Here is a 22,142-nt window from a genome sequence, read left to right on the forward strand (position 1 = left end):
TCGCATTGTACACTATAAATCTAAACAATTTTTATTTGTCAATTATACTTCAATAAATAAATAAGGATTTTTCAGTCCCATATTGATTAAAAGGGAATGCAGGTTTTAATTATGTATAGACTAGGAGCCTTACAAAGAGAGGGTGCAATCTCATAAACCTAAAATTATGTTTTTCATTTAGGTGCTCTTCTGTAAGGTTGTAGAATACCACAACTTGGTGAATTAAACAAAAAGGCCCAATTCAGACTGGATTTGGATTTGAGCATGCTCTGTTCTCCATTATATCTTATAGATCTTTTTTTTTCCCCAAATGCCCATGCTCAAGCGATCCTCCTGCCTCAGTCTCCCAAGTAGCTAGGATTACAGGTGCATGGCACCACATTCAGCTAATTTTTGTATTTTTTATAGAGGTGGGGTCTTGCTCTGTTCCTCAGGCTGGTCTCCAACTCCTGGCCTCAAGTGATCCTCCAGTCTCAGCCTCTCAAAGTACTCAGAATACAGGCATGAGCCACCACACCTGGCAATATGTTATAGATCTCTCCTCATAGAAGCAGATATTCAAAGATAAGGACTCATGTTATTCTCCATAAATTTTTATGGTTAAAATTTCATGATAACTTAAATAAGTTAAAAATAAAAAATAAGTACTCTGATTAATGAATTTTTTTGCTGAAGAGTCTTAGTCTCACAGGAAATGTAACTTTTAACCCCAAGGCTTGTGTTCACTCCAAAGCCAGTAAAACCCGATTTTTTTTTTCTTTTAAGAACATAGTTATGGGGGTGGGGTAAAAAAAAAAAAAAAAAAGCATAGTTATAAAACACGTCTATTATAAAAAATAGTATTAATTCATAAAATATCCCAGTTATTTACTTATAAATTAGCTCACTCATTTTTTCCTCTTCTTTTTCTTATTCCCCCCAAATACATGTATTTATATATTATTTGTGTATACACATATGATTACATATATACTTTTTCTTTGTGAAAGCTTTGGTGGAGGAAAAGGTATTTCTTTCTTCCTGTAGCTATTAATACTTACACTAAAGAGGTGACTCTAAAAGATTTCATATCCAAACACAGTGTAAAGCCCTTTTCTTCCATAACCTCAGTTCAGCTCACCAGTATCTCTTATTGCTGCAAGAACTTTCTAACTGGTATCCTGCTTTCATTCTTGCCCCATTCTCCATCTGTTGCTTTAAAAAATATATATCAGATCATATCATTCCCCTGCTTTAAAGCACTCCAATAGCTTCTTACTACAGTTAAAATCAAATCCAAACTTCTTACTTTAAAAAATAAGTCACTTTGTGATCCAATGCCTGCCTCACTCTCTGAGCTCCTCTGTTCTTCTCCCCCTCCAATACACGCTCTTCTTGGTGCTTGTTAAGCACAAAGCTCATTCCCATCCCATGGTCTTGGTGCTGATGCTACCTGATCCCTCTACTCCTAGGTCTTTACCTGGCTAGTTCCTTTTCATCACTCGGGTTTCATCTTGTCAATTCCACAGAGATAACTTCTTGACCACTGTATGTAAACTGTGCCCTACCACTATTTTCTGGTTTTATTTTCTTCTTAGCCCCATCACTACCTGATACTTGTTTGTGTATACTGCCTGTCTGTCTTTTAGGATGTATTAATAATTTCCATGTGGGCAGGATATTTTCTACTACTTAATATCCCCAATGTCTAGAACAGTGTCTGACACATAGTAGGTATTCAATAAATAATTGTTGAATGAACAAATAAATGAATGAATTTATGAACACTAGTTTTCTCATAAGATAGTTGCAAGATATAGAGATAATTTTTAAAACAATATGGAACACGTCACAAATTCGTGTGTCATCCTCACGCAGGGGCCATGCTAATCTTCTTGGTATCGTTCCAACTTTAGCATATGTTCTGCCGAAGTGAGCACTAGAGATAATATTTACAAAGTGTCTGCCAAACTAAGCATTCAATTGTTAGCTCCTTGAGGGCTAAGAACTCTGCTCTATTCCCTATTTACGACAAATAGTATTTATTATAGGAAGATTACCTAAAGGATGTTCAGTCATTCATTCTTCTAGACTGAATAAACAAATGTTTATTCATTCAACAAATGTTTATTATTAAGAACCTGCTCTGTATTCTAGACACTAGAGATGCAGCAGTAAAAAAAACAGACCAAAAACAAAAAAGCCCTGAAGTTTACATTCTAGTAGAATGATAGAATGAGACATACAATAAACTAAATAAGTAAATGATAGTAGTGTATTAGAAAGTGGTAAGTGCTCTATGGAGAAAAGGCAAAAAAAAAAAAAAAAAAACACCAAAAAAAAAAAAACAAAACAAAAAACGGAGGGCTAGGGAGTGGCAGGCAGGGTGGCTGCAATTTTGAATAAGGTGACCAAGAAAAGGCTCACGGAGAAAAAACTTGAAGAAGGTGAGGGAGCCAGGTGGGTATCTGGGTGGAAAGCATGTAGGGAGAGGGAACAAGTGAGGTGAATGCTTACCTGGCACATTGGAGTAACAGCAAGGAGGTCAGTGTGGCTGGAGCAGAGTAAGTGAAGGGTGGGGGAGTAGTAGGAGATGGGGCAGCAGATCTTGTGGGCTATGCAGACCACAGTAAAAACTTTTTTCCAGCTCTGAGTAAGCTGGAAAGCCATTGGAAGATTTAAGCAGAGAAGTAGCATGATCTGATTTATATCATACCTGCTGTGGAGACTAGACTATGTATTTGGGGAGCTGAGAGGGCCAAGGTTGGAAGCAGGGAGAACATTTAAGTGGCTATCGTAATAGACAAGAGAAAACGGTTGTTTGGACAAGGGTGGTGGAGGTGAAGATGGTGAAAAGAAATAAGATTCGGGATATGTTTCAAGGTAGAGTAAACAGATTTGCTGACAGTAGTGTGTGTAGGAGGGGAAAGAAAAGAGAAAGGGAGAATAAGAAACAGCCTACTAGGGAAACATAATAGGATTGCTCAGCAGTATGGAAGGCCATTTTGATGTATGAAATCATGAATTTAAGATTGAAATCAGTTAGCCTGGTTGAGTGGTTTCTCCAACAACATCTAGCTGCTCCAGTGTAGGCAAAGAGTAGATATATAGGATGATTTATCCAGAATTGATGTTTATCAAGGCAAGCATGTAAGTGAGAGGGAACAAGAGAATGATATTATATTGAGAGATATAGTCAAGTCAAGGTGGGAAGTGAAGCTCAGAGAAGGCTTATGAATAGTAAAACATTGGCAATGGAGGTACTTGAGCAAGTAAGCCAGAAGAAAAGGAGGTTTAAAACTGAGATTCAGATGTAGTACAATTTCTGATAATGACAGGGTGGTTAGGTAGAAGGAGAATAAGGTCTTTGGAGATGAGGAGGTCAAGGAAACTGAATGGCCAGAGTGTTGAAATTATCCAGAATGATGACAGAGTTGTGAAGGAGAAGGCTTCGGGCCAGTGAGTCAAGTCTTGATAAATGCGGAGGGAAGAGGGTGGTATAGCCAGATGGCATGCACTTCAAAGGAGAGAGATTTTCACAGGAAGGAATGGGAATAATGGTCAGGAGGCAGCACAGGGAGCAAGGAGGACCTCAGTGTCACCTTCTTACCTGAAGGTGAGGGAGAGAAAAATGGCCTCTACTTGAGAGGGCTGGCCAGAAAGCAGTGTGCTCAGAGGAGAGCCAGTCTTCAAGTTAGGCAAGGAGAGTGATGGAGACTTTCAGAAAAGATATTGGGGACACAGGAGAATTTGCTGATCACAGAGCAGGTGACCTGAGAGCCTAGTAAAAAGAGGGTAGGAAAGGGTAAGAATTAGGCCTTAAAGACTTAGACTCCTGACAGTGACTGGGTTTTAAACAGGGCCACAAGGTATAAAGGGATTAATTCTGCCATCTCTGGGGTGAGGGTGGGTGACCAGACCTGTTTTCATGGTCCAGGGAGGTTGCCCCAGGGTATTGCAGCTTGGTACCCTTGATGCTCAAAGGTGTCATCCTAAAGCTTGATATGTTGTAAGAGTTTGAGTCATAAAGCTTTGGAATAACCACTGAGGTACATGGGAGAGAGGGTGGATCAAGGACATAAGAAAATGAGAAGCAGCTTTGAAGATACCAGAGGCTGAAATTTGTAGTGATACCAGTTATGTGGTTCTTTTCTCCAGTCGTTCTGCCTTCCTTCCTTATGTAGGAATTGAAAAAGAGAATTCCAGGACTGATCTAAGGCTGACAGTTTATAGAGCTGCATGGTAGAAGAACCTAGAACCAAATCAAGCATGTCTGGCCCTTTGTTTACCCACAATGTTCTGAAATGCTCAGCCCAGCCTTCTCTGCCCTGCACACCTCTTCTGACCTCCCTGAAGCCTTTTCTGACCTCTCTGGGCCTCTGATGTACCACTTATACTTCTGTTGTGTTTTGGCCTTGCCTTAGGATTTTACAGTTAAACCTGCTCAGCATAGCATTTGAAACTTATGATTTCACCCTACTCTCCTTTTCCATCTGGACAAACAAATCCTTGGATGCTTCAGGTAATGGCCCTTTTGGCCAGACATGCGTGGCTCCAGGAATCTCCCTACTAGGAAGTACCCTCATCAGCAACCTTTCAGTAGATTTTTCTGGGCCTGGAAGGTAGGATTAGCCAATGTCATTATTCAGGACATGGACTGGGAATGTTAGCCACTCCACTGTAACCAGAATTTAAGATGTGGCAAGGAGAATAAGGCAAAAAAAAATTTTTAATACATGGGATGCTTTATTGAAGTGCTTTGGTTGCTCTGTCCCATGTCATTCTCCTCCAAACCCTATGAGGTAGGCATTATTATTCCCACTCTACAAATAAGAAAGCTCATGTGCCAAAAAGCTAAGTAACTTGCTAGAGATTAAATATACAGCTAGTAAGTCACAGGATCTATTCCCAACCCAAGTCATCTATCTCAGAAATCCATGCCTTTACCACTATGGCCTATTGTCTTACAGATAGAATCCTGGGAGACAAAGCAGGAAGGATAGGTTGGCCATTGCATCATATGGCTCTAAAGTGTTTTGCTGAATAGTATGGGTTCTTGAAGGTTTATGAGTAGAGGAAATGTCTTCTTAGTAAGAGGTAATTAAAGAAGGATTTTTATCTCACCATTGAGAGGGAAATTAGAAAGCCTATGGTATGAGCCTGGAAGATGGGTGGGAATTTGAAGAAATTGAGCTGATAAAGGTTTTTTTTTCCTTCCTGAAGGCAAGTTTTCTCCAAACTTTATATCCCTGACTCATTAAACACCAGGAGTCTGGTTCCACCCTAATTCTTTGTCTCTACAGAGCCTGATTAGTAGGGTGAGTGAATTTAACCCAATTTTCTTCGCTCCTCAAAGGCACACCTTTCAGTGAGCACATTGAGGGTGGTATGTAGCACTGGATAAACTCTTCATCCACCACTCTCCAAAGTTGTTATATATTGATGAGAGGAGCCAGGACTGGTAAGACAGCCATAATACAATAGTGTAAATATTATAAGGGAAAGAATAACCCAAGGCTAACCAGAAGTTTTATGTGATTGAAAGAGAATTCAATAAGCTATCTGTCCAGGAAAAGAACCAAGCTCAAGATTTTGGGAGTTTTTTGTAACCCAGTGGGTCAAGGATATGGTCAAAGAAGACAAAGTTGCCTAGGAATGAGATTGTCAAGGTAGAATGGTATAGTTAAATAAAAGCATTGTAGTTAAAGTAAAACGAAGCTTAAATATTTTGAGAATCCCTCACAGGCAGGTGTAGACTCAGAGGGTAATAAGGGAGAACAGTATCATTCTGTACAGGTAACAGATGGGATGTCCTGGGGAAGAGAAAGAGGAAAGCACCATGAGCCCAAAACAAAACAGCTTGTGGTGGTGGTAGATGAGGGGAGTAGGCTGTGGGAGGAACTAACACAGTGACAGCTACTCCCTAGTGGCAGCAACAATATGTGCACATGGACCCCCACACAGAATTTCTTATGCTTAAGAACTACTCTAAGAATGCAGAGAGAACTTTATCCCTATGATAGAGAACCCAACTCTAAATCCCTTTTCTTGAGGAAAGAACAAGCAGACTCACTTGTCTATTTCCTACCACAAAGGGCAACCTGGGTCAGGAGTGAGAGATGGCCCTCCAAAAGCAGCCAGGCAGATTTTTTTTTCAGTAAAGGGACTTAAGCCACTGTCAGTCTACTTGTGGAAAAGTACAAGTTCCCCCACAGATCATGAAACAAGTAACTAATGGCTCCCTAGGGAACCTCTTTTCTCCCAGCATGTTCAAGCCTAATTGCAAGATCTTCATACAACTATGGGGTCACCCATAGATGGGATTCTAAAAATAAATTAATTTTAATTGGCCATTTAAAAGATAGACCTGATGCAGCACTTTGATATGAGAGAATATTACAAAATCAAACAAATAAGGCAACTGCCACGCTCTAGTATAAGAAGTCAGACATTTTTTACTTTAGGAGAATAATATTTTATTTAGGAGAATTCTCTTATTATTAAAACACAAACATGTCACCAACAAATAAATTCCTCGAAGCCTTTTGCTTCTGCTCCCGCATCTGAATTCATATAGAATTAGCTTCAAGGAACAGGTGTGACTCAGCACAAGCCAAGAGTGGACAGGCTCCACTGTTGGTAGATGATAACACCAATACAGAGGGCCCCTGTACTGAGAACTACCTAATCTCTCCCAGCCACCTTCGGGCCATACAGAAGTGAGACAGCTAGAGGCTCCTAAAGGAAGTCAGGCTAAGCCCCGCCCACACAGTTTAGTAGTAAGTATTTATCAACTTAACACATGGGATGATTTTCTACATGTTAACATCGTAGCATTCTAGTCTTCAAGGTATTTTAATGCTATCCTCTTCTGCAGAAAAGATGGTAAGGAAACCTTTCTAGAGGGCAATTTGGCATAATTTACAACAAGAACTTTATAATCCCACTTCTAGTAATTTACTCTAAGGAAATAAACAAAAATGCAAAATATATGTGTAAGAATGTTCATTGTAATATAAAATTTAAAACACAGTACACAAAACATTACATAATATGGGAATGGTTTAATTAAAGTATACTAACATGCTAGGGTATTATACAAATAATAAAAATGACATTTTTAAATATTTAATGACAAACTGAAATGCTTAAGATATTAAGAAAGTAAAATTTAAGATATAAAATTATATACAGTATTATCCTAATTTTGAAAAAAACATATATTTAACACATTTACATGCACAGAAAAAAGACTAGAACAAAATATACCAATTGATCTACATGAGGGAATTAAAATTTTTTCTATTTTTAATGATTTCTAAAGTTTCTTATTTCATATATAGAATAATTTCTTTGAAGAACCAGAGGCTAAGGAGAATGAACTTTTGCAATACCCATCACGTGGCAGACACTGAGCTATAATTTTACCAATTATTTAATAATCTCCATAGCAATCATGCGAGGTAGGCATCTCAGTCCATTTTACAGGTGAGGAATTAGGCCCCGCTATTTATGCAATTGGCTCAGGGTGCCCTGGGTTCAAGGCCAAACAATGCCCATGTTTCCTGCTGCACCAAATGCCTCATCTGCTGTGGCTCTTAGTAGGCCCTTAGGAGACTTACAGTGAAGGTCACTGACAAAACAAGAGCTGTGTATGGCTTGCCCAAGAGCAAAGACTTATTTTGCTTTCTAAACTCTTCATTTCTTCCTCCAATAGTAGAAAACTCTTTCCCCCCCTAGACAAGAAACAGAGCCTTCTTCACTGCTAAGGCTTGGGGTTCCATTCTGAAGCAGTTTCTATCTACATGTGCAGCTCCCCATGTCTATGCCCTCTCAGGCCTATTCCCTCATGGCCCTGGTATTGGCTGTCCTGCTTACTGGTTTGGCATTTTGTCAGGTTATGAGCAGAAGGACAGGGCAGATTGCACACCCCCACCCCTTCCAGCCAGCTGGCTCCTTGGTCTCTTCCCTGGATACTAAAACAAAGAGGCTGTGTGCTCTGGCTCCCTACTCAAATCAAGGCAGTGGGGGGAACAACAAATATGCCAGCTATGTGTACAATCAGAGGAATATCTGGCAGCACATTTGATCCTTTGTGACTTTATTTCAGCCAAATTGTCAGGGCCTCTAGGCATGGGGAGTCTTGTCATACCCTGAGCCTTAATGTTCAGCTGGGTTCCGGGTACTGTCTTGATGAGGGGTGCAGGCACCCAGCTGGCTCTGTTTCAGATGGATCCCCAGTGACGCTAACTGCACAGCCTCACGAAGGAGGCAGAAGTGGAATTTTTCATCACTGTTCCAAAGTGCTTTTGTCCCTTCCTGTTACCTCCCAGAAGCAGAGACAGGAAGTTACTTGGATGGAGGTCACAGCAAGTCAGTGACATTCAGGATTGGAATGTGCTACTTGGACCACCACTTTATCCTCCAGCATCACAGTTCATAATTTAAAAAACAGAACAACCTAGTGACTTTTATCTGGGAAGAGGGAGGAGGGGACATGGGAAATGGCCCATGACACACAAAATAACAATGAGAATAACCTGGTCCTTTTTGATTCAGACTCTTTATCTCTTTCTATACCCATAAGAATGCATGCTCACAAAAGTTTGAGAAATACTCAGTTAAACAAAATTAAACAGATTAAGTTACCACACGACTGCTAGGAACCTTTAATGTGCTCATGCATACTCCAAAGAATTTATAATGAAAACTATTTCTTAAACACAGTCAACTACAGGCCAGGTGTGGTGGCTCACACCTGTGATCCTAGCACTTTGGGAGGTTGAGGTGGGAGGATCACTTGATCCCAGTAGTTCGACCAGCCTGAACAACATAGCGAGACTTCATCTCTACAAAAAATTAGAAAAAAATTAGCCAGGCGTGGTGGCGTGCCCTGTAGTCCCACTACTCGGGAGGCTAAGCCAGGAGGATCGCTTGATCCCAGGAGTTTGAGATTGCTGTGAGCTAGGCTGACGCCACTGCACTCTAGCCCAGGAAACAGAGTAAGACCCTCTTTCAAAAAAACAAAAAGTCAACTATAAAACTAAGGATTCCATAGGCACAAGAACTCCAGTGAACAAGCTTTGGGAAGTGCTGTTCCAGGGTAAGCCCATAAGTATTCTATAAAGATAGAAAAGTGAGGCCCAAAACAAACTCTTCCCTACCAGCCATCAGCCACTATCTTCAAAACTGCAGTGTGAGATCAAACAAGGTTATCATTCTGTACTTTCCTGTCTGTACTTCAGCAAGGGTTTAAGGTATTTTTCCACTTGCTGGTCAAAGCTTCTGGAAGAATACCCTGCCTGGAAAAAGTTCACTGGAGTCAGAAGGTATTTTAGTGCCAGGCCCCTGAACTCAGTAGCTAGAAGAGGTGTGGCCTTGCTGTGAGACAGGGGAGAACCACGTCCCACCCAGGCACTCTGGTTCCCTGTCGTTGCTGGGCCATCTCCCCTGAGTACCAAGGAGGGCTCTAAACCAACGTCCTCCCTGGTTTCTGGACAAATAAACTTCTCCTCTGTAGACTTTAAGTGCACTGAAAATCCTAAGGGGGCAGTCGGCACAGTCACTTTCTTCTGGGACTCACAGAAAGAGACTGCCAATTCTTTGCTATGGAGGTCTGGGAACAACTGCTTCTTGATCTGCAAAGGATGGTAGCAGGGCTGCTTCTTAAGGTCCCCATGCCAGGGAGAAAATTTCCTTTTCTTGGCCTTATTTAAGTTTCTGTCAGCTTGAGATCGATCAACATTTTCTTCAGGGGATTCAAACACGACACCCTGGGTTCCCCGCCTTTTTAGCCTCCTTTCTAACAGCCAGAGGAAGCTCGGTTTTCTAGAGGAGGAACTCATGTATTGCTGCACAGAGTCTGGAATCAGGGGCATACAGAGCCTGGGGCTCAGGCTGTCCTGAAAGTAGGCTCCACAGGGCTGTCGACTGACAATGGGAACCACCTGGCAAGGCTTCAGTGCTGCAACAAAGGCACGAAGCTCAGAGTAGGAGGAATGGTCAGAGTAAGGGATGATGTGGATATCAGGGTGGGACCTGTGGATTTTCCGGCTTGTGGGAAGGATAGCGATGGTAGGGTGAGTCTGGTTCCAATGTAGCATGGTGGAATGGCAGATCTCTGTATGGTCCACAGCATGGATGCGGCCAGCCTTCTCGTCTACCGTGAACACATCTGCCAGGCCCAGCAGCTGTACCAACTCCAGGCGCTTAGGACTCAATACTACCCAGGTCCGAAACTCCAGGGCCAGCTGCTCTAGCAGTGATTCCTTTCCCAGGCTATAGAGTCCTGAATAATGGTAAAGGGATTGAGGAAAGTAAGACAATGAAGCTATTGGAGAATCCTAATAAATCAACCAAATGCTTAACAAAAACACATAAAATTTATGGAGCAATCCAGGGAGTATATGAGGGAGGAGCTGGCATTTGGGCTGAGATACATGGAGAATGCAGGGGGCGAGGGGCACACAGAATCTACTTTTATTCAGTTCAACAAAAGAAAGCACCTAACAAGTGTTAGGCACTATGAAAACTAACAAACAAACAAAAAGTCTCAGCCCTCAAGGAGTACAACCTACATGGAGACTCAGAAAAAACACAGTTAAGGGCAATGTTAAAGATATGTATACAGTGTTATGAGAGCACAAAAGAAGAGTACCTAACAATTGATGCAGTTAGGGAAAGTTTCCTGAAAATGACAACTGGGCTAAGTCTTAAAGGATGGGTCAGGGTTAACCTGGTAAGGAAAGTGTATGGTGGAAAACATTTTAGGAGGCGTTAGTTTCCTATTACTAAAGTAAAAAAAGAATTGGTGAGAAATGACACTAGAGAGGTAAGCAAAGCCCATATTTTAGAAGGCCGTATACGTACTGCTAAGGAGCTTGGACCTAATCATGTAAGTGAAGTGAAGCCATTGAGTCAGAAGCAGGAAAATATCTAATTCTAATCATAAGAATAATATCATCAGAGCAGGGCTTTAGAAAGAAAAATACAGCAGCAATATTATTTGACTGCCTAGATAAGAAGAAGCTGGAAGTAAAAGTTCCAACTGAAAAGCCAAGGACTTCTTATATAGAAAGAAATGGAGACATGAATTTGAGTAATGGCTATGGTAACAGATATGGGAAGTGTTATTTAATAGTTGTTCTCAGACCTTTTCTGAAGATCTATTTCAAATACCCAACCAGATTGTGAACTCCTTAAAAGAACTCACATTTCTTTTATACCCGCTTTATTCTGAATTATAGTTCAAATCTCACTCTTTGGGCACAAATGTAGCTGATTTTTTTCCATGTATATTCCCACCTTTTCCCCCTCTCTAGGTCCTTGCCTAATAGACTATAGGCCCTAAAAGTCAGAGACCATATTTTATTCATCTTTATATCCCCACTGCCTATTGAATACTTGGCACAGGGGCTTATGATATACTTGCAGAGTTAATCAAGTCCTACCACAGCACCCTCCTAGCCAGCTGTACTTCTCTGGAAAAATTCTGTATTAAAAGTTCAAGAATGGTTAGGGCCAATATTTCTTTATGATCGGTTAAATGATCCTGAGAGTAGGGGATATTTCTCAATCAATTTGGTAGTCACCCTGGGAGGTATATAATTTTTTCAATGCCTTTGTTTAATCTCACTTTGAAACTCCTTTCAGAGTTGGTACATCTCCTTTTAAAATATTTATAATGGTGGCAAATCTTTTCCCTTTTGTGGACTTATAATTTTGAAACAACCAAAAAAGTCATTTAGAACTAAATCTATTACTTTTTTTTTTTTTTTTGTAAGAGGAGATCTTGCTCTGTTGCCCAGGCTAGAGTGCAGTGGTGTGATTACAGCTCACCATAGCCTCAAACTCCTGGACTTGGTCAAGTGATCCTCCTGTATCAGCCTCCTGAGTACCTGGGACTATAGGCATGTGCTACCATGCCTAGCTAATTTTTTAAAAAGATTTTTTTAGGCCGGGCACAGTGGCTCATGCCTATAATTCTGGCACTTGGGAGGCTGAGGCTGGCGGATCATTTGAGCTCAGGAGTTCGAGACCAGCCTGAGCAAGAGCGAGACCCCGTCTCTACTAAAAAAAAAATAGAAAGAAATTAGCTGGAAAATTAAAAATATATAGAAAAAATTAGCTGGGCATGGTGGCGCATGCCTGTAGTCCCAGCTACGCGAGAGGCTGAGGCAGGAGGGTTGCTTGAGCCCAGGAGTTTGAGAATGCTGTGAGCTAGGCTGACACCATGGGCACTCTAGCCCGAGCAATAGAGTGAGACTCTGTCACAAAAAAAAAAAAAAAAAAAAGATTTTTTTTTAGAGACAAAGTCTTGCTTTATTGCCCAGGCTGATCTCCAACTCCTGGCCTCAAGTGACCCTCCACCTCATCCTCCTGAGTAGCTGAGATTATAGGCATGCACCACCACACTCACCTATTATATTTCTTAAAATAAAAATTTCTTTTCATAAGCTATATCAAAAGGCAACTCCAAAAGAAGAGTCCCCAAAATATTTTGTATCACTGTGGAATCACCAGAACAATCATACAGCTGTTTTTTTTTCCAGCTGTTTTTACAATGTATCTGATTTAAAGCACACTACTCACTTAAATATCTATGTTCTGATAAATTTCATTCATTCATATAACAAATATTAATTGAATCCTTCTGTATCAGGTATTACTGTAGGCATTTGGCATATATCCATAATAAAACAAAGAGCCCTGCCATCATGGAACTTACATTCTAGTAGGGTGAGACAGACAATAAAAACCAAATACAATAAATACGTAAATTATGGAATATATTGTAAGGTTATGAGTGCCATATTGTCTCTCTTCTACTTAAAATCCTTCAATAGCTCTTTGTTGGGTTTAGGATAAAATCCAAAATGGCTTACCAGCACTCCAGCCTTTCTAGCCTCCTTGCCCACTTTTCTGCCTTTCTAGCCTCCTTGCCCACTGTCATACTGGAGAGTCACCAAACCTCTGTTCCACAAATGCACAAAGCTTATTCCCACTTCCATCCATGCTCTCAGAAGTTTACATGTGTGTGTGTGAGGGGTGGCAGGGGAAATGGGGAATAAACAATAAATAAGCAATATCATATTTAAAAACATATAAAGTATACTGGGAGGTGATGAGAGCTATAAAAAAAGAAAAAATTGAATTGGTATAAGGGATTAGGAGTTGGGAATGGGGATGGTGGGCAGGTTGCAATTTTAAATAAGGTGTCAAGGTAGATTTCATGGAGAAGGTAAGAGCTATGCAAAGATTTGAAAGATGTGAGAACCCTCAAAGAACCTAGATTCGCTAGCTATGGGTGAGAGAAAAAGGAAAGGAAACAACTCACCAATCTTTATGTTATGTTGTGGGTGCTTTTGAATGAGCTGGACAATCTGCTGGGCAGCTTCTTGTCGGGAAGGAAGAACCAGGTCTGGGTTGCAATTGGTGTTGTCTAGGTATAAAGTATGGATCTGTTTCCCCAATGTTAGGGCTGGCTCCTTTAGCATGGATGGTATATATCGGAAATCACCTGGAAGAATACATATATGGGGGCAGAAGGTCAGAGACAAAAAATAGAAAACAAGCCTCTCCTACCTCCAACAATAGATTAGCATCTACCGGTCTGTGGAAAAGCTATTATGTGGCTTGGGACTGAACTAGGCAGTATAGCTGCATAGTTTCTTTGTAGAAATGTTTCCATTCTACTCATTTTTAAATTATTCCTTACGATGTTTGGACTCCTAAAAGAGAGGAAAATCAGTTGAGAAGGGGTCACTGTACTCATTCATATGGGATGAAGCTAGAAGGCTTTCAGACTTCTGAGTTAAGACTGTCCAAGAAAAGTAATATCTAGGCTGGGAAGGTAGGAGGGACCCCTCCAGAGGCCCACCTGTGTAGAGGATGGTTCCAAAATATCCTTCAAAGAGAAACATGACGGAGCCAGGGCAGTGATTGGCATCGATGAGGGTTACCGTCATGGTCTCTCTTCCAATTTCATCTAGAGGCAATACATGACTCTCACCAACCTCCAGGGCTCGGATCCACTGCTTAGATACCTGAGGAAACAGTTGGTCATCCCAGTGACCACAGACTCCCCTCCCTGACACCCCCGTGGAGCAGGGACTATCCCTGTTACACGAATCAAGGAAAGCTGACCAAATCCTCAGCCACCTGAAGCAGAAGCTGCAATGGAAATTCCCAAGCAATCCGCCCTTTCTGCTCTCACTCCCCACCTCAAACTTTGTAAAACTTTATTTTTTTTCCTTAAAACCATTCCATTTTTTTTAATTTCAGCATATGATGGGGGTACAAAAGTTTAGGTTACGCATATTGCCCTTACCCCCGCTCCCCCACCCCCGAATCAGAGCTTCAAGAGTGTCCATCCCCTAGACGTTGGGCATCGCACTCATTATTTATGTATACACCCATCCCCCACACACATCTGCCCAACACCCGATTAATGTTATTCCTCCCCAAGAGCGGGGGTCTCTCTCTTGCTCAGCTGGTCTCGAACTCCTGGCGATCCTCCCGCCTTGGCCTCCCAGAGTGCTAGGCTCACAGGCGTGAGCCATCGCGCCCGGCCTAGCTGGATTCTTAATATGAGGCAAGTTTGGGAAACATTGGCCTAGTTTATGTATGTGAAAAGGTAGGAACAGTTTCCTTGGCTACACTAAAAGATCTGCTCAACTTATAGCTCAAACATCTCAAGTCAGTAGGTTGGAAGCCACGCTCCTATTCTGGCTAGAGATGCATTTCTAGATTCAAATAACTCCCGCAGTTGTACAAATCAGTTCGCCTGGACCCCATGCTAATGACTCCAAGGCTGTGACAGATCGGGAGTCCTCCCTCAGATGCCTGGACTAGCTCATCAAGGCCGACTCCAATCCCGCATACCTGTAGTTGACGATGTAAGAGGTGGGCCGTGATTGGGGAGCAGTAGAGGGGCCGGGCCCAGGTGCTAGATAGGCCCACGGTGTGGTCCGAGTGCATGTGGGACAAGAAGAAGAGCCTCGCGGTACCAGCCCGGCGCAGGCTCCAAAAGTCTACTGCGATGGGCGTATGGGGGATCAAGACCCCGTTCATGGTGGCGGGGTTGGAGAGTCACCGGCGGGAACTTCACAGGGACAGGGCTCCTGGGTGAGGCTTCCATAACGGCCCCCCGAAAAAAGTCATGCTGAGGCGAGAACAGAGCCAGAAACCATAGGGGAAAGCCAGTTCAGTAGAGGAATAAGTTACTACTGTGAGCAGAAAGAAGGAAGTGACCCTTCTCGTAGGAGTCTAGAGATGAGGAATCCAAATAGCAGAAGGCGCTCGACACTCGCGCGCGAGAGCGGGGGCCGGGCCAGGCACTCAAAGCGCGCGCTTCAGGGAGGAGACAGGCCGAAGTAGCTGATTTCCGATTGTGCGCCACAGCTCCACCAGAGGGAGCCGCGCGGCTGCGTCAGGAGGTGAGAGGGTGGGGGAAGGGCATCCTAAAATCCGGGTCGGGACTACGCTCCGCTTTCGCACGGAGAGTAGCGACTACTCCGTTTGGTCTTTGGACGAGGGGGCGGGACTTCCGCAGAAAGCATGATTGGGCTTATCCGTGACGGCGACGGCGCAGAGGCGCTAGAAAGACTGGAACTGCAGACTCTGAGGCCCGTCGGCTGCGGGTTTGGAAGTCGGGCAGAGGGCCGAGAGGTAGCGGGGGCGACCTGTCGGCGGAGCAAACAGCCTGCGGGTCTAGGATAGAGCCTTTGGTGGGGCTCGCCGGGGAGCGGAGGGAGTTGAAGTGTGAGTGTCAGAGGGCCTGAGTTTCGGCCCTAGGGAAGCCAAGCCCCGTCTGCGGTGAGATCACGCCTTCAGACTTTTCACTGACCAATATTTCCTTTACTCAGGCTCCCACATCACGACTAGGAGCTCAGGAGTTACGTAGGGATCTGTGGGAACTGCGCCGTGACTGTTAGAGAAGATGCCTTACCTTGGCTCCGAGGACGTGGTGAAGGAGTTGAAGAAGGCTCTGTGTAATCCTCACGTTCAAGCTGATAGGCTGCGCTACCGGAATGTCATCCAACGAGTGATTAGGTATCACCCAACTCCCTTAGCGTCCTGACTGCCCCCACTCCAACCCCCGTCGCAATCCCCATCAGGGTCACCACCCCTGGCCGCTCTGAAAGAGTAAATGAACGTTCGTACGTGGCAGGTGTATGGTTCGGTCTTAATCTCCCTTTCCGGAGTACCATCTCAGTCTCCCTTGTGGGGTATCTTTTACTCAGCTGGGTGAGTTCCTCCTATCACAGGCTTGAACAATTACTGCTGACTCCTGGATCTGTAATATATACTAGTACAGATCTTTTTTAGCCTCAGACCCACATATCCCACTGCCACCTGGATAATTTATCAAAGGTATATGCGAAACAGCACCAACATTCTTCCCCCCTCTCCAAACCTGCTCTTCTGCTTATATTTGTGTTGGTGAATGGCACCAGCCAGCCAAGTCTTCCTTGATGACACCTGATCCTTCACTTCTCATGTCAGATGGTATGAATTCATAATTCTAAATATCCATCCTTCTTTATTGGCACTGTTGTTCTGGATACAGCCTTCATCACCAAAGCAATTGCACAAGTTTGCTCATAAGCCACCTTGCCTCATTTCAGTCAGAATTTTCCCATTTACAAATCTGAATATATAACTCTTGCCTACAGTGGTGGTTCACAAACTTTAGTATGTACAAAATCCCCTTGGGTACTTTCTTAAAAAATGCAGATTTTTTTCATCCAGTCCAGGGATTGATTCTGATTTCAGTAGGGTGGGATAGAACCCAGGAGAATCTGTGTTTTTAACAAACATCTCAGCTGATTCTAGTAGGAGACCTCAGTGAAACAATTATCTACAAAATGAAATCCAAACTTATCATAGCACCCCAAAACAACCTGTTAATCCAGTTACCTGCAGACACTCAAAAGAATGTGTTGTTCTTGTTCATAGCTACATGCTTCATAGCATGTATTAATATCATTGCCTTTCTGTCACATCTTCCTGGTGAGCTCCTGTTCATTCAGCTAAAATATTACTTCCTCTGTGAAGAAACATTCTCTGGCTTCCTGCCAGCGTCAGACCTCTGGATCCTTTCTGCTCCTTGTACATCACTTTTGTTTAAATACTTATCTATTGTACTGTAATTAGTGGTGTTCTTGTCTGGCTCCTTAATAGATTTTGAATTCCCAGAGGTCACACCTTCTTCAAGATTGTATCCCCAGAGCATATACCTGGATGTAAAAGCTGAATTTCACTGGAATGTACAAGGGATTCAATAAGTGTTTGTTGAATGAATAGAAGAACAATGTTTATTCTAGGCCCATGGTATGAAGTATTGTGTGGTATAATAGACAAGGTAGTCCTAGTTGCTTCCGTCTAAGAGATCATGATCTACCTGGATAACCAGGACATGTATAAGTAAACCCCCTCCGTTATAAGTTGGAGATGTGTATTTTACTTCTTCCTGCCATGTGTGTTGGTTTCAGGCACATGACTCAGGGCTTGGACATGTCTGGTGTTTTCATGGAAATGGTGAAGGCCAGTGCCACTGTAGATATTGTTCAGAAGAAGCTGGTTTATCTGTACATGTGCACATATGCCCCCCTGAAACCAGATCTGGCTCTCCTGGCCATTAATACACTGTGCAAAGACTGCTCGGACCCCAACCCGATGGTGCGAGGGCTGGCACTACGGAGCATGTGTAGCCTCAGGTGAGCACCCTCTTCCCTGTCTGGTCCTCAGTGGCTGATGAATTCAGGAGATCATGAGGCAGGTTTTTAATGAGGACAATTTATTTGAGTTCCTTAACACTGGGGAAAATACTATTGTACCCTGAATTCAGATTTTTAGCTAGTACTTTCACTTAATAAACAATATCATATGGTTTTATTACAGGGAGTTTTCCATTCTCACTCTCGTAAGACAGTCCTCAGTTTTGGTTAAAGATTTCTAAACAATTATGAACATATCTATTTGCTGCCTGTGCAGCATTATTCCAAATGAAAAGTCAAATTATGGCTTTTTAAGTTTGGTGGAGGCTTTCTCCAGTTCCTTATGATGATAGATACACATTCAAACATCTACTAAACTCTCTGTGAAGTGAATAGGGGCTGAATTATGTCAAAACTAGTATTTCAGGATCTGGCTAACTCCAGGATGTGTTGCTTAGGATGCCTGGTGTGCAAGAATATATCCAACAGCCTATTCTCAATGGCTTACGGGATAAGGCTTCGTATGTCAGGAGGGTAGCAGTCCTTGGTTGTGCCAAGATGCATAATCTTCATGAAGACTCTGAAGTGGGTAAGTTCATTGTACTCCATCATGATCAATATTTGTGCCTCTATCATGTATGACTTTGTAAAAGATTATGTAGCTTCAGTAGAAAATAATAATGTGGCCCCACTTTTGCACATGTCTGTGTAAGTAGGCTGCAGGGCTTGGTATTTTCTGAAATTAGAGAAGTCCTTTCTTTGGGGCCCAAGTGAGATCCTTTGCATTAGCTACTTAAAACAGTCTGGAGATGGCAATTTTTTTGCCTTGAATTTGTAGCAGAGTTCAGCTTTGTCTGCTGGGAGCCATTACTCTGGCTCTATCCCTGTGACTCTGAAGCTTTTTTTATCTGAGATCTTTGTTCTTTGTCATAGATGGTGCCCTGGTAAATGAGTTATACAGTTTGCTGCGTGATCAGGATCCAATTGTGGTTGTGAACTGCCTGAGGTCTCTAGAGGAAATTCTGAAACAAGAAGGAGGAGTTGTCATCAATAAGCCCATTGCCCATCATCTCTTAAATCGGTTTGGATGCCTCCGTGCTTTTTTTATTATGAGATCTGCATCCTTGTGGGATCTTGTTGATGTGCTGAGTTAAGAAGTCTTGGCGGGGCACGGTGGCTACTGCCTATAATCCTAGCTCTCTGGGAAGCCAAGGTGGGAGGATTGCTTGAGCTCAGGAGTGCTATACCAGCCTGAGCAACAGTGAGACCGTGTCTCTACCAAAAAGAAAAAGAAAACAAAAATACATAAAACAATAAAACTCAGCCAAGTGTTGCAGTGTGTACCTGTAGTCCCAGCTACCCAGGAGACTGAGGCAGAATGATCCCTTACAACCGAGGAGTTGGACCTTGCAGTGAGCTACAATGACATCACTGCACTCTATCCAGAGATACACAGTGAGACTCTGTCTCAACAACAACAATAGTCTTGAACAACTCCTGTAGGGTGGAAAAGAATGTTAACCATAATTACTAACTTCATCACATTTCACTGAGAGAATTTGTTTCATTGGCCTTAGTTTCTCTTGGTGATATAGAGAGCAGAAATATCCTGAGGGGTTAGGTTCTCCTCTCCTCTAGTCATTGTGTTCTACTTAAGCTACTTACAGTGTCTTAAAATGTAGAGAATCTGTGCCCAGCGTACACTGATCACCCACATCTTTGGCCTTAAATGAATGTGCATTTATACTGTCAACTCATCTTGGAATTTAAAGCCTAAATTGTGTAAACTTTATATAGTAGATAAAAAGAATGATTCAATTATGGCATAGCCTAATTTTAAGAATTCTCCCCTTGTAATGATGAATAGCTGACTGGTCATGTGGCAGTAGCATGGAGATGGTGCAAATTTTGTTGCTAAAATAGTGCTTTTGTTTTCTTTTTTGGATAGAATGTCAAAACTGGACCAATGGGGCCAGGCTGAAGTGTTGAACTTTCTGCTACGCTACCAACCCCGCAGTGAGGAGGAATTGTTCGACATTCTCAATCTGTTGGACAGCTTTCTCAAGAGCAGTAGCCCAGGTGTGGTGATGGGAGCCACAAAACTCTTTCTGATCTTGGCAAAAAAGTTTCCCCATGTACAAACTGACGTGCTTGTGCGAGTCAAGGGACCTTTGCTAGCTGCCTGTTCTTCAGAGAGCCGAGAACTCTGCTTTGCTGCCCTTTGTCATGTGCGCCAGATCTTGCATAGTTTGCCAGGTCACTTTAGCAGCCACTATAAAAAGTTTTTTTGCTCCTACTCGGAGCCCCACTATATCAAACTACAGAAGGTGGAAGTGCTGTGTGAGCTGGTGAATGATGAGAACGTGCAGCAGGTGCTAGAGGAGCTTCGAGGGTACTGCACAGATGTGTCTGCTGACTTTTCCCAGGCTGCCATCTTTGCCATAGGTAGGTGTCTGCTGCTTTTCCTTTTGAGAACCTAGACTAGCCAGCTAGAAAGCTATGGTCAGCGAAACCATAGAGAGCAAAAGGGCATGAGTCTTGCTTCAAAGAGAAAGTACCATGCACTAAAGAATTGGGTCAGTGACTACAAACAAGGCGAAAGGGAGATTTTTTTTTGGTCCAGACTAGTGTTGCCATATCTTCCAGGATAGACAGTACAGGCAAATCAAACTGTAATATTTAAAATTTTTGTTGTCTTCTATTCAAAATGCTTTCCTATACATCGTCTTACCACAGTCTTGTGAGGCAGTCAGGAAAAGTAGACAAGTGGTATTAACTTCATTTTAAAGATGAAGAAACCCAGGCACAGAAAAGGTTATCAAGTTGCCTAAAGATCATATAGTTCCTAAACTGGGAGTATAATCCACCTTTTCTGATTCAAAGTCCTATGTTGATTCATCAGTCATTTATTGAGCTTCTACTATAGGTTATGTATTGTGCTGAGTATAGAACAACACAGAATAATTCCTAATCTTCTAGACTTTTTCATACTACTTTGTCTAGGATTTAAAAGACTAGAGTGACGCAAAAACTGAAAGCAGGCCAGGTTCCATGGCTCATACCTATAATCCCAGTACTTTGGGAGGCCAAGAGTTGGAGATCAGCCTGAGCAACATAGCAGGACCCCATCTACACAAAAAGTAAAAAATTATCTGGGTGTGGTGTCACATGCCTGTAGTCTCAGCTACGCAGGAACCTGAGGCAGGAAGATCAAAGAGCCCAGGAGTTTGAGTTTGCAGTAAGCTATAAGTGATAGAGCAAAACCCTGTCTCTGGTACAAAAAAAAAAAAAGAAAGCAGCTGGAGAGTCTTTTAGAGTCTTTCAAGTATAAGAGGAGAAGGGAGAACCCTCATAGTTAGAATAAAGCATGGTTATTTTTAGGGGCTGAGAAAAGGGAGCAAAGAGCATAGAAATCCTTGTAGTCAGGAGACTGCTTTCAAGCATCCCCAGCAGGAACATTCCTTTGTGGATATGCTGCTACAAAATGGGTGCCTCATATCTCACTGCCATGTAAATACCTTTGTTACTGTACGTTTTCAGCTTTGTTCAATGAGAAATTCTTTTTTTATGAACTTTCAGTTTTCTAGTAATCAATGAAAAATCAATTCATTTTTATAAAAATTCCCTTTTTAGCAAATTTAGATTCTTTCTATTTCATCAAACAAGGGGTGATTTTTTTTTTTGGTATCTCTGGTCCTTTTGTCTTTGGTGGGAAGTGATTTTAGAATGAGGCGCTAATATTTGACTTAACAGTTTCCTCTGCTTTCTCTTACTCTGTAGGTGGCATTGCCAGGACTTACACAGATCAATGTGTGCAGATTCTAACAGAGTTACTGGGGCTTCGACAAGAGCACATTACTACAGGTAATGGATACCTTTCTAGGATTTTTCTGCCAAGTGCCTGGCCTATAGTAGTTGCTCAAAAAATATTTGTTGTTGAATGAGTAATACAGAGGTTTAAACTTTTCCTTACATCATCATCTGTTGCTGTCAGAGAAGCATGGAGTCTATAGATCTAACAGGGTATTGAGTCTTCAGGCTAACATGAATCTACAAGACTATACTATAGATAATGAAGGGTACTGGGTTGACTTTGCTTGTTATTTCCTCATTTTTACCCCTCTTTTTGTTTTATGGCAATATACTATAGGCAGTAGCTTCCAGGTGTAGCACTAGGGTAAAGCGAGTAAGTTGCTTAGGATGCAAAATTTAAGAAAGCACTTACTTTCGGGTTCATACAAGAGCCAACCCTGCATGTCTTCTTAAATGTTGCATCCTAGGTACACCTCATTTGCCTCACCTTAGTCCCAGTCATGGTGGCTCCATTTATACTGTCTTTAGAGTGTCATTCAATAGTAACACTACCCTATATTGGCATATGGCTGTACATTTTACAAAATGCTTTTGCATACATTAGATCATTTATCCTCATGTTAATCTGAT

The 22,142-nt window shown here is 42.3% G+C and overlaps 2 protein-coding genes and 1 non-coding gene across 6 annotated transcripts in view; 1 reads left to right on the forward strand and 2 right to left on the reverse strand.

Annotated features, from left to right (window-relative positions):
* AP4B1 (adaptor related protein complex 4 subunit beta 1) overlaps nt 1-22,142 on the forward strand; it is a 32,410-nt gene that overhangs the window by 6,102 nt on the left and 4,166 nt on the right. The window contains exons 1-7 of one of the 3 annotated variants that reach the window (XM_069480808.1): nt 15,573-15,648; nt 15,846-16,032; nt 17,475-17,699; nt 18,158-18,288; nt 18,633-18,780; nt 19,648-20,144; nt 21,480-21,563. In XM_069480808.1, the coding sequence (XP_069336909.1) occupies nt 15,920-16,032; nt 17,475-17,699; nt 18,158-18,288; nt 18,633-18,780; nt 19,648-20,144; nt 21,480-21,563 (1,198 nt within the window). In that variant the 5' untranslated portion in view covers nt 15,573-15,648; nt 15,846-15,919. The other 2 variants (XM_069480809.1, XM_069480810.1) reach the window with 2 other exon arrangements.
* On the reverse strand, nt 1,813-1,919 carry LOC138391054 (U6 spliceosomal RNA). Its single transcript, XR_011234695.1, has one exon. It is a non-coding gene; the product is annotated as a U6 spliceosomal RNA (small nuclear RNA).
* DCLRE1B (DNA cross-link repair 1B) lies at nt 8,943-15,051 on the reverse strand. Of its 2 annotated transcripts, XM_069478952.1 has the most exons (5): nt 14,863-15,051; nt 13,859-14,024; nt 13,316-13,498; nt 9,563-10,267; nt 9,217-9,281 (listed from the first exon to the last, which is right to left on the reverse strand). In XM_069478952.1, the coding sequence occupies exons 1-5, from the start codon at nt 15,049-15,051 to the stop codon at nt 9,256-9,258; spliced, it is 1,269 nt and encodes a 422-aa protein (XP_069335053.1). In that variant the 3' UTR covers nt 9,217-9,255. The 2 variants fall into 2 exon arrangements, with proteins under 2 accessions (XP_069335052.1, XP_069335053.1); XM_069478951.1 differs by having other exon boundaries at nt 8,943-10,267.

This window comes from Eulemur rufifrons, chromosome 8 (genome assembly GCF_041146395.1).
Source record: "Eulemur rufifrons isolate Redbay chromosome 8, OSU_ERuf_1, whole genome shotgun sequence".
Taxonomy (NCBI): domain Eukaryota; kingdom Metazoa; phylum Chordata; class Mammalia; order Primates; family Lemuridae; genus Eulemur; species Eulemur rufifrons.